The 12744-nt window shown below is 45.8% G+C and overlaps 1 protein-coding gene across 1 annotated transcript; it reads right to left on the reverse strand.

Moving 5' to 3' along the window:
- Positions 1-7679: 7679 nt before the first annotated feature.
- Positions 7680-9182, reverse strand: GPR6 (G protein-coupled receptor 6). The gene has a single exon (XM_036380409.2). The coding sequence runs from the start codon at positions 9030-9032 to the stop codon at positions 8046-8048; it is 987 nt and encodes a 328-aa protein (XP_036236302.1). The 5' UTR covers positions 9033-9182; the 3' UTR covers positions 7680-8045.
- Between the last annotated feature and the right edge of the window lie 3562 nt (positions 9183-12744).

Raw genomic sequence — 12744 nt, forward strand, 5'->3', positions numbered from 1 at the left:
CACACCCCTTGGTTTGTGGCAGGGATAAAATGGGGAGGGGGTGTCAGGGGGCTTGTGCCCTGCTCAGCATTGGCTGAGGCATTGGGGAATCACTGGAGAGGTGGGAGCAGCCACGTAGCTTGGCAGACAAATGGTTGGGCAGCAAACCTGTTCTGCTCCCTGCATTATAGAGAAGCTGGACTAACATGGCCAGGTCAAGTACCAGACACATCCAAAGTGCTTCTGTCTTCTGCTCAGATAAAGTAACAAGTGCTTATTTCAGAGCAAGCATGGCAGGATGGGAGGAGTGCGCTAAGCACTGAGGCCTTAGACAGCCTCACCACTATGTGCTGTTTTACAGCCAGGATAATTCTGAGGGGCCTGTCATGCCATTGGGCTTCCTGAAGGATATCTTCAAGTCCTGTTTGTTATTGTTAGGAAGCTTTTATGGGTCTGACCAATACTATGAACACTATTGTTTGGCAAAATGTCCCAGTTCTAATGGCAATGAAGGCAGAGACAGAGCCTTTTCCAACTTCTAAAAATGTCTTACGAAAGACGAAGGTGGCCTGGTTGACACAAGAAGAGCTGCGTGCTGCTAACATAGCTGTGGGTTCCAGCAGATGAGATAGCAGCAGGGTATTCACCTCAGCATGGCTGGGAGAGCTGGGGGGCTCTGCAGAGCCTTTAATTCCCTCAAGCACATCTCATGTGGAAATAACACTGTGACAGCAAATACAGCAAAGTGCTCTAATCTTCCCAATTTCATTCAAAATAAAAATAATGCAATTAGATGTTCTTGTTCATGAATAGGCAGTATCTGATTACTGTAAGAGCCCACTGTTCCAGTGTTACAAGTGAGGCCTCATACAATGGGCTGCTCTGCTAATGTCTGTCTCCCACGTGACAGCCTTTGACATCCATGGGGCAGCTGAGATCCCTGGGATGAAGTAGTCCATCTTCAGCCATGTCCAAGTAAGGGAGCCACTCAAAGTCTTGGGCTTATGCTTGGTGCACAGATCACACTCCATACCCAAACTCTGCCTGCAAAAGGTTTTCTGATGCATTTATTTCAGCAGCATAATTCAATACAATGAATTATTTTCTTTGAGACATTTGTAGAACAGCAAGATCAGAAAGAGGGAAGCCTTAACTTATTTGTCTCCCATTTTCCTTATTTGTGACTACAAAATGAAGTTTAAAACAAAATACACCTCTGCTTGGGAAAATCAGATAAACTCTTGAGGAAAATCCAGCTTCCTACTTACTAACAAAAATTGGTCACAGTATCAAAAGTCGGACTGATACTGGAATGTAGCATGATCCCCATATTAACTTACACATTTATTTTCCATCAGACCAGATTTCTTTTGATAGCATCATAATATTCCATAGACGTGCTTCTTTCTATAAAAAGCAGCAACAAGTAGGAGTGACAAATGGTATCTGTCTGCAGGTATACAATCACATTATCTCTCTGTGATGCAAAGGTTCTGATTAAAAAAATAATTCAGTCATTCAAGGAGTGTCATAGATCTAATTACTTTCATAGGAAACTAAGCCTTTATTTAGACAATCTACCACTTGTAGAATATTTCCAGAACCACTCATTCTGCCTTCGTTTTAAATATAATTATTACTATGCACACTAAATTCTTGGTGGTGATAAAATGAGCCGTGATCAACACAAAGTATGCCTTATCTCAAAAAAGACAGAAGGTTCAAGCTCAATTTTCAAATCTATTTTCCAATTCTTTCCTGAAAAATCTCAGTCTTTCAATTAAACAACAAAATGAAACAACTGCACAGCAGGAAGCTTGCTTGGAGAAAATCTTCTCTGGAAAAACAACATTGTTTTAAACTAGTCAGGAGCTAGAGAGTGAGTAGCATGAAAAAAAAAAAAAGAACCTAAACTTTAAATATTCCCCCAGTTCAGTCAATTTGCCTCCTCCTGACCCCATCCATGTCCTGTGCCTGAAGCATAGCATGCAGTTTGTCCCTGCTAGAGAAGCAAGTGCTCCCAACAGTGCTGATCAACCTCCATTGCACACAAACACCCCCACGTGCCAGTGTCCCAGCTCAGCCCTTTCCCTGCTGGAGTGAATTAAGTGTGTGGAAATGTTGGACAGCGCAGAGACAGAAAACCCAGATAATTCTTATCCTGTGTGGTATTCCTGTGCTTTCCCAGCAAATGAGGCCACGTGGAAAACACAGGTGTACAGACACCTCAATCCCCACCAAGTGTAGTGGGAAAAGGCAGCTTCCAGGCTGCTGGTGTTGCTTGGCAAAGTGCTCTGTGGACATGCTGCTGCCTGGCTATAAGGGCACAGAGGATAGAGGCACAGAGCAGCTGTTTGATTTGGTATTTGTGTGTCCACTCAGCAAGCAAGATTGCTGACAGGCCCACTTTAGGAGTATGGGTGCTTAAATCCTTTTCCTAATTCTTATCCTAAGCATCTTACTCTCACTTTAAAGTGCTGACACATCCTTAAAAATGTGCTATTGTATGGATATAACTCCAGTCTTGCACAGGTGGAGAGAGAGCCTGTGCCACAGAGGAAGGTGCAAGGGACAGTGCAAAGATGTTCTACCCCAGCATCTTGTGTCAGGGGCACAGAGGGCAGCAGGGGATGGAAAAGGTGTTGTCTTGTAGGTGACTGCCAAGTCTGGGTTTGCAGCTTGAAGTTTAATTGTGTTCAAAGCAGGACAAAAGTTGAATCTGGACTATGTTTCTCCCTTCACTGGCTGAATGGTAGCTTGGGCAGCTCAAAGATCTGCCTGCATTTGCATTTTTCAGTTAAAGAGGTCTAGGATTGAGGATAACCCGAACAATGCTGCAGTAAAGAAATATTTTTGGTCTTTTGTCTTGTGTGTGGCCTCATTGCTGGAAGGTTACACCACAGCCAGCCGATGTACCCAAGGTACCTGCTGGAGAAGCTGCCCCCATGCTATGAGTCATACAGTGAAGCACTGCACACTTTCCCTAACCAGATACAAGCACATTCATCTTTTCTCTTGTTCTTTCTCTCCCACCACTTGTATTGTGATGCCAACAAAGTAAACTCCTTTAAAAAAAGAGTGAGAATCTGCCCTTCACTGTGAGGCTTTGCTGCAACCTGTGGAGCCTTCACAGAGACCTGACCATTGTTTCACCTCTGGCTGCCTTCTGTCCTTTCTTTGCAGCAGACAGAGCTGACAGGAGCAGACCTGCCTCCGCTGAACCGGCTGCCACCTCCACTGTCAGCACTGAGTCAGCGCTTCTGCCGTTCTCCAGCTGCCCTGGCAGCAGCTGGGTTATTTCCAGGACACTGGAGTTACTGCCCTCAATAAATGGAACTGCCACTGGGGGAATGCTGTCCCTGGGAGAGCTCTCTGTAGTCAGAAGAAAGAGCTTAAGCATCAAGAGGGCAGGGAAAGGCATAGTGGTTTTCTACCCAGGGGATTTTTGTGAGGCACTCCTGAGCAGGATGCACCAGCCTGGGAGCTGCTTTCTGTGAGCTTTCAAGGGAGGAGCTCGCTCGAGGAGGATCAGGGTATGGGGAGACAGTCACAACACAGACTCTCCCCCAAGCAAGCAAACCCAGCAAGCATTAAGGTGAGATCCAGATGGGCTCATCCTCCATGCCAGGTTGAATCTTACCTGCTTGGTCATTCCTTCCAAGTCACACATCTCATCATAAAGCAGTAAGAAGGAGAAAACATTTTTGTTTGTTTCCCTTTGTCCTTTATTCTTCTTAATAATGACTGCTACAACAGCTAGCTGAAATGCTGAGGAGCAGCTGCAATATCAGAAATTATTTTTACCTCATTATAGAAAATTATCCTTTTTAAAGGGAGAGAGGCAGAATGGAGATTAGAGGTTCTCGTGCTTCGTTGGGGTTACTTAGTACCTGTGGATCATTACATTGATAAAAATATGCACAGACTCACTTTTCAGGTTCAAAAGTGTTTTGTCCTTTTGTTTGCTTAGCTAAATAAAGAGGGTTTGTTTGACCTGTGATTTTGAATCCAGCTGGCTTTTTAATATACAGTGACTCATACAAAGCAGCCTGCAGAGTCAGTCTCTTTTTCACTGTTTTACTGTGGATTTAGACAGAAGCCCCACAGAAAATCAAGCAGTGTGTGGGGCTTTCAGCCCCTACGGGCTCCCAACCAGGTCTTCCACACCAGAGCTGTGCTCTTCATTCTGTAATTGCTCCTGCTGAAACAAGGGAGCTCCTCACAGTGAGAGGCACTTCAAGCAAGCCAAATAATTGGGATTTGGTTTTGCAAGGCATTGCAAGTCCAGTATGATCTTCAAGGCTGGCAATGAGCCATTAGTTTCTAATGAAGATAGGAGCTGAGGCCCATCTCAAAATGGTAACTTTTTGTAATGAGATACTGCCATTATTTTGGCTGAAGTGCAATAGAACATCAATGGTTTCAGTGGGAACAGGCTGGGAGCTCTTTAGACCATGTCTGTCATTATTGTACCTAGGTCAGAATAAGGCAAAACTTTTTTAAGAGTGGTGAAGCAGGAAATATCATTTCCATTTCCAGAACAGACTACAAAGAAGACACCATAAGCAAACATTGGGTCTCTTGCTTGCATCTTACTCAGTGTGTGTTTTCTCTCCTTGTAGACTGCACCATCGATATGAGAACATAAAAAGCTTTGAGCCCATGGGCCTGTAGGGACAAGGAAATAGTAATTGCAATTGCCATGGCAATTCTGGTCTCTATGCAGGCAAAGTTGCCCATGGACTTTGGAAATAGCAGATCAGACACAGTCCTCCTTGAGCAGACATGTGGGTGTCCCCTGGGCTGGCTTCCACTGGGGATATGGGGGAGTCACAGCCCTGCCCTGCCCAGTGACTGGAAATGGGGCTCCAGGAGTTTTTGTCTCCCCAAATAATTTCATTATCAAGGTCAAAGGGCCAGCATCTGATAACAGGGGGAGTTTGTGGGTCCAGATACTGCAAATGTAACACCATTTTCTCAAATAAATGTCTGCTGTTTCAAGAAAAAGCTCAGAAAGGAAAATAGAGGTGTCATGCTATACAAAACTCCTGGACTTCCTCCATCATCTGAAATGGGATGTTGTTTGGGGACAGAAGAGATTAGGTAGCCTCCTTTATGTTATTCCACTCAGGTGTTCCTGTAGATGTGGATTCACTTGGAAAATTAAAGCTGTATTTTACTTCAAGTGGGTTGATATCAACTCCACTGTCAGGGCTAACCAAAATGTATCAAAATACTCTCTCTTCTTTTACCTTAGTTTTTCCTAGAAATTATGAGTCAGCATATCTTTCTGAATGTGGCATATAGAAAAAACTCTTGCATCTGTAATGTCTCAGGAAAATGAATGTCTAAGATCACTGTAATCTGAACTTTCTTCCTGGAAAAGAAGAATGCTTGGGGAAACACTTTGAAAGTGTCACATTTTTAACAGGAGGGATTCAGCTTTATTTTTTAGACACAGTGAATCATTGGGGAAAGTGGTAACTGAAAATGTGATCATATAACAGAAAAAAAAGGAAGAAAGTCTCATTTAAAGCAACATGAACAAAAATTTGAAGAGTAACTCACCTAAGTCACTTACACTCCTCGATTAACTGGTTTATTACTCAAGTAGGATTCTATTCAGTTAAGTTCTTTATCTAATTTTGATACAGAATGTCACTGTGCAATGAATTCATGGTGAAAATCCCCCCATGCCAGACAGGGTTAAAGGAGGGAGGTTGCATTAGAGGTGACCTGTGGCAGATTCTGCCCCTCTAAGGACTAAAAGTAAGGATAAGAAGTTTCTCCTAGTTTTAGAGCCAATGCTGGTCTGCAGAGCCTGTACAAGGCTCCCAGAAGCCTGCTGAGGTCCTACACAACATCTCACACCGGGGTGCAGGGTCAGTGCCGGGGTGTGAGGATCTGCACTCAGCAACCCTCTCCCGTGGTTTTGTTTCAGTCAACACAGGAATGACAAAGATCTATGAGGCTAAAGTGTAGCAGGTGGCACATTTTCTAGTTTTAACAGAAAGCATTGCCACATTTCACCTGTCTGAGACACTCACTGTTCTTTTCCCCCAGCAGTTCCTGTTGTGGGTGTTGCAGCACCTTTGGCTGGGTCTCTGCAGGGTGAGGTCAGAGCACAGGGAGAATGCTCCAGCCAGCAGTTTGGTCCCTGGCTTTGCAAGGGGAAGGGAACTTGAGCACTCTGTGTGGCCCCCAGCCACAGGCCTCTTTTATTTGCTGGCTTAGACATAGCATATGAGATGTGGCCTTAAAAAGGGGTAAAAACATCTTTTTTACCAGCAACTTGAGAGGTCTTAATTTGAGCAGTGTTTTGACCTATAATAAAATCTAGTTTGAATTATATTTGTAACACCTCTGCAACAGTTCCCTGAAGAACTGCATGCCTGAAGGTAGTCATCAATTACAATGTCAGATTTGTGATTATTAGAATTGATAAAAATAGTGGAACTAGCAGCCTGGAATACCAATTTTTCTTTTAAATGAAATATCTTGGTGTTATCACTGAAATGATGCTGGGTTTCATAATACTTGCACATAATACAGCATTACTGATTCACAGCCTCTCTGAGGCTTGTTGGATCCTCGTGGACCCAAGTACTCCAGCAGGCAGAAGTTTGATCCATTGCCAGTCATAAACTGGGAAAAGCACTAGTCCAAACTTCATATATGGTACCATGCATATAAAAGGAATCTGTTTCAGCCCTTAAATACAAACAGAAACATAGTGATAAACTATAACATAACCAAGATATAAGTGTAGCATAATTATAAGTAAATGAACAGCAACACAGCTCCTGAAATCTGCTGCACATGCTGTTGTTCTGAATAAAACAGTCACTGCTGGATTTGAACCCGAGTGAAGGAGCGTCCAAACTCTGAACAACATTGACCTCTGATGGACTTTCTGAAGCCACTAAGCCATGGGATTGTCACAAGACTGTATACTGCTCTGAGACAGGCAGACAGCAAAGATGCACTTAAATGATTTTTCTACAGCATGCACTCCAAGACCAAGGAGGCAGAGAAACAATTCAGATTCCCCTCAGAACTGTGGATGATAAAGAAAGTCCACATATTGTGGCATTTTACAGGCTTTGAAGAAAGAATACTGTGCCTTTTTTTCCCTTTTCCTTTTTTCCCTTTTGGCATTAGACTAAATTAGGAAAAAAGAGCCCAGCTTAGAGAATGCTTTTCCCCACAGTCTAATAATTTTTAAATGGGTCATTATTGTAAAGGGCTAATTTATAACTTGAAAATTAAAGCTACCGGGAACCTGGTAAATAACTGTAACAAGCAGCCTATTTGACTAGGCTATTTGTTTCCTTGGTTGTTGGAAGTAGAAAAAAAAAAAAAAAGAGTTTGTGCTCTTTGTTACTCTTTGCCAGACTAAAGAAGAGAACAAACAAACAAGCAGGAAGGTGACTTTCTTGGTCCAGTATTTCATCTCCATAGTGAATGATGATCTCTTTAGGCAGAATTACATGGGGAGCCTTCAAAAAGTAAACAAAGGGACTTTACTCAACTGGCAAATTTGCCTCTCTCTTCTTTCGAAATGCATCTAAACACACAGGTTATATTATATTTTAAATATTTTTATTTGTATACAAAATGTTATAATTTATCAATGTTGTGCAGCAAAGTCTAGATAGACACACATATCACATACATACATCCCCACCCCCTTCCCTCCCCCAGCACACACACTTAGAAATACGACACGACAACTTTCTTTCCCTCTGCCCTTCAGAAAGGCAACACTGTTTTGGCAGGTCAGCAGCTAGAAATAAGGTGCTATAGTCAAGCAGTACCGGAATGTCTTCACTTTACAAATGTGATGTGCAAATCTATATACAACCACATTGTTGGTTTTGTTTTTTTTTTCAGGGAACCCAAAACTCCATACCCCGAACAACCCTCTGAGATACAAACATGTATAAAGTGCTAATACTTAAGCATGTTTCCAATGACTTCACGATGTAGTTTGAAGTTTAGAACAGGCACTGTAGTAGTTCACTGGGTAGATTGTCACTGGGTGCAGCTTGACAGAGAAAAGTCACTCAGACATCGCTGGGGGACCGGGAGCGAAAGGACACTTTAGCCTGAAAGCAACCACAGAAGAGCACCCACATGGACCTCTGGATTTCCTGGTTTCTGTAGGCATAAATGATGGGGTTGATCATGGAGTTGTAGGTGGCAGGCAGGAGCGTGGCGTACGTGTACACAGAGGGGTAGTCAGGATCCCCCACCACACAGTAGATGGCAAAAGGCAGCCAGCTGGCTCCGAAAGTCCCAAGGATGATAGCCAGGGTAGAGACTCCTTTTTTGGTGGTGACATAGTGCGAGGCAGTCAGAAAGTGCTGCTGGAGAGCTATCTGGTGGGCATGCCTGCAGACGATCTTGCAGATCTCGATGTAGAGATGGAGCATGATGAGGAAAATGAGAAAGAAAGAGGCAGACAGCAGCGTCACGTTACTCTTGGTCAAGGGTCTGACGACGCTGCAGGAGGTGCGGTCGTGGAGGCAGTTCCAGCCCAGGACGGGCAGCAGCCCCAGGCAGAGGGAGACCCCCCAGGCACCGGCCAGCATGGTGTGGATGCAGAGCACCGTCCTCTCCGAGTAGTAGGTGAGGGCATTGTAGAGGGAGAGGTAGCGATCGACCGTGATGGCCAGCAAGCTACTCACGGAGGCTGCGAAGGAGGCGACGAGGAAGCCCACCGTCAGCAGGCTGACCGTCTCCGAGGGAATCACGTACTGGAAAACGAAGTTGAGGATGAGGCCGAGGCCGGCCAGCAGGTCAGCCGTGGCCAGGCTGCCCACCAGCACGAACATGGGGGTGCGCAGGGCGGGCGAGTAGCAGATGATGGCAACCACCAGGGCGTTCTCGCAGGCGATGGCGGTGCCGGACACGCAGAGCATCACATCCCAGGGGTTGAGGGCGGCGGGCGCGGGGGGCCGCGACGAGAGCTCCAGCGAGGAGTTGCCGCCGCCGGCCGGCAGCCGCGGGGCCGCCGCTCCGCTCTCGTTCAGGGCTGCCGCCACCTCCATGGCCGCCGGGGCGGCCGGGGCTGTGCGGGGACCGCGGCGGTGCGGCGGTGGGGCGAGGGCAGCCGGGGCGGCGGAGGGGCTGGCGGCGGGGCGGCGGGGCGCGCATGCCGGGCGGCGGCACCGCGCCCGCCCTGTCTGTGGTGCTGAAGGCGCAGAAGTTTCCCGCCGGCCCGGCCGCCCCCTCGCCCCGCCCCGCGCCACGTCAGGGGCGGGCCTGGCCCGGCAGGGGCAGACCGGGCCGGGGGGCGGCAGGGAGGCCGTGCTGCTCAGGCAGCGGGGACAGCAGCCGGCACGCTCTGCCCGCCCGGCTCGGGGCAGGGAGCACCGAGAGGGAGAAGTGGGCACACACACACAGACACACACACGGAGCCGGCTCTCCGCTGCTCTTCCCCCCGCTCCGCAGCCGGTTCCCCCGCGGTGGGTGCCGCCCGTGCCGCTCTCGCTGTGAGGGCTGCGAGCCCAGCGGGAGCTCCGTGCTCCGGCGGATGGAAGTGTGCCCGAGTAGCGCTCGGAACAGCTGGGAAAAGCCCGTTCCACGGCTGCGCTCTCTGAATAGAGAGCTCTCTGCGCTCTCTGCTCTCTCTGCTCTGGGGCTGACAGTCTGTTCGCCGCCGAAAGCATCCGCGCTGTTTTCTGAGGTCCCCAAAATGATAAGGTCAAACCATAGAAGACTCAATCCCACGGGCATAACCGATATCAGCTCTCCTTGTCTCACCCTCTATGTGTCACAACCAAGCAGCAGCCAGCACGTTCCTTCCCTCTCTAAAGCGTGAATAGATGAAGCAGAATCGCAGAATCACCAGGGCTGGAGGGGATCTCTGGAGAACAGGCAGTACAACCCCCCTGCCAAGGCAGGCTCAGTACAGAGGCTGTGACACAGGAACGTGTCCACATGTTCCACAGGAACGTGTTTTGAATGTCTCCAGAGAGGGAGACTCCACAGCCTCCCCGGGCAGCCTGTTTCAGTGGTCTGCCACCCTCCATGTAAAGAAGTTCCTCATCCTGCTACTGGGCACCACCAAAAAGAGCCTGGCACCATCCTCATGACACCTTCCTTTAAAATATTTATACACATTGATATGGTCAGAGGATAACGTTCTTGTGCCCATTGCTGACAAAACCAGTATCAAACAAATGTGGGCAGTGGGTAGCTTCCCTCTGCAGCAACACAGCTTTCCTAGGGGACAAGCCAAAAGGTGTCCCCACCTCAGTCTGGGACACTGAGTTCCTTCTGTGACTGACAATCAAGCGAATGTGGAAATAAAATAACCTCTCAGTTATGAGAACAGCATGTAAACCATCTAGATACAATTTTGAAAAATACATTAGAAGAAAATGTGTTTACTGTCTTGAATAGTCCAAACAAAGGAAGCATGCAGGCTGTGCCACAGTAAAAGGTGGGCACATTCAAAAAGAATTAGTGTCAGCACTCATTACATCCACTCCTGTCAATATCCTCCCACAGGCTAAACACTATCATCTAGACAGGCTGTGGACACTCTGTACCTCTGTAAACAACTGAAGCCATTGCTCCCCAGGAATTCTGAAACACAGATCTCAGAAAAGCTTACTTTGGAAGGGACCAGTGGACAGAGGTCAGGTCTGGGGCATCTCTCCTATCCTACCACCTGCTCAGAGCAGGGAAAGCATCAACTGTGCAAAGTATTTCTTCAGGGTCTCATTCAGTCAAGTCTGATTATCCCCAAGTAAGAAGACTGTACAGCCTCTCTGGGCAACCTGCAGCTCTGCTTCACCCTCAGCTGTAAAAATTTTTCCTTTTTATTTAGCAATTGCCTTCACTACAACTTGTCTCCATGATCCCTGTGGGGTGTCCTGCCATCTTTTTCTGTGTTTTCCCTTACCTATCCAGGCATTACAACAGCATTAGTAACTGCAGTAAAACCAGTTTCAAGTGGAGTTAAGAAGGGTTTGCAAGTCTCCTCAACTCAAACACTCGGTCGAGTACCCCTGCTATAGTTTAGAACTTAGCAGTTGCCCTATACCCTCTGCCAGCTGCAGAACAGGTATGGCCAATGTAAACTTGGATTAAGATTAATATTGAAATCACAAGAATCCCAGTGTGGAAAGAGCTGCTACAGAGCAAGGCAACAGAAGGCAAGGTAAAATATGAGGTAAAGTAAAATTCTGTATTTGCCCAGAGGAAATCCTCCAGTCTATCTCTCAAACAGAGGTGGTTAATTTCAACATTAATTAAAATGACTGTGACTGGAATAAATTATTCCAAACATCTTTCAAAATTGATTAAAAATGCTGCCATTCAAACTTAGCAAGTCAGGTTTGCAAACGTGAACCAGCTGGGGTCCTCTATGAAGCTGTAAAATCTACAGTAGTTTTATGGCATCTATAAAGCAGAAAGAGAAATGTAATTTTTCTGGTTTTCAGTAATGAGATGCGGTGTGGAAAGTCTTGGTTTGGGGCCAATTTGTCACATCTTTGACCAGCCTGTTACGGCTGGGAAACAAGTATGTGGCAGGTCTTGGCTACAATAGCATGTATATCATAGGGCAGTGTATTTTTTTTATATATATTATGGATTTTTAACAGTTTTCCTTAACTGAAAACATTAAGAGCCCATGCTGCCAAGGCAGAAGTAATTTCATGTGTGGTGGAACCTTGTGAGAGTGTTAGGATCTCAGAGTGAGATGGAAGAAGAGTTTTTAGCCTGAGAGCGGGCTAGTCTCACACCATGTGCCTGTGGTCATGTATTTCACTCTGAGAAAGAATTGCTCAACCACAGTAGTGTGTCGCTGAACAGGAGATGCACATGTCCAGCTTGTCCTTTCTCGTTGTGTAACATTTTTTCTGAGTTCTTTCAGCTCTTTAGTTCCCTCATTTCCCTGGAATTTTACCCTTTCAAGAGAAGGATGCTCTTACAGTCCTCGTCAGGTTCTTACAGAGCTGAGTGAGCAGTGCTGTGCATCTTCCTCATCTCCCTCACGTTGCCAAGTATCAATTGGCAGGGTTAGGGACCAATTCCACACTTATTAAAATGGTTACACCTCCTTGGGAGCTGTTTGTATTTCCAGAGCTGTCATTAAAGGCCTTTTATCTTCTTAGTAGAGATTCTTGCATCAGTCATTCCAACAAAAGGTGAGCCATCTGGATTGCTCTTAATTTTAACTGGTTGCAGTAAAAAAGAGGATTCAAAGAGTAGATACAAAACTGGTGTCTAAAAGCCACCACATTTCCCCCAGCACCATAAGGAGCAGCAGAGAGAAAAGTCTGGTCAGAACTTTTGCATTGTCATCAAGATGTTTTCATCTTGCCCTCCTAGCTGAGGCTGGATCTGCAGATCTCACAGGAGAATATAAATATAAGATGCTATGTTCCAGCAGTGCATACCTAAGCATCGTGTATGATATAACTCAGTAATTTTCTTAGTGTGCTTCTGAAAATTAAGCAGCAACAAAATAAAAAAGTTGCTGAAACAAATGTTTTAAAAACCTCTCTGCTTGAATTCTCCATCTGTTCTGAGAGCTGAGCAGTATTGTTGTGTAATTTTAATATGTGATAACTTAATTTCAGTTAACTATGGATTATTTTGCTAGCTGGTATTTTTAATGATTAATAAGTAGGCTGAGTAAATGTTAAGTATTATTAAATGTGCTTTACATAGCAAGAGTTGGAACCAACAAAAAAATTCTCTTCAAAATTTATCTTTCCAATAACATGCTGAAAATATTGAAGAGAC

This window comes from Molothrus ater, chromosome 3 (genome assembly GCF_012460135.2).
Source record: "Molothrus ater isolate BHLD 08-10-18 breed brown headed cowbird chromosome 3, BPBGC_Mater_1.1, whole genome shotgun sequence".
In the NCBI taxonomy this organism is placed as follows: Eukaryota; Metazoa; Chordata; class Aves; order Passeriformes; family Icteridae; genus Molothrus; species Molothrus ater.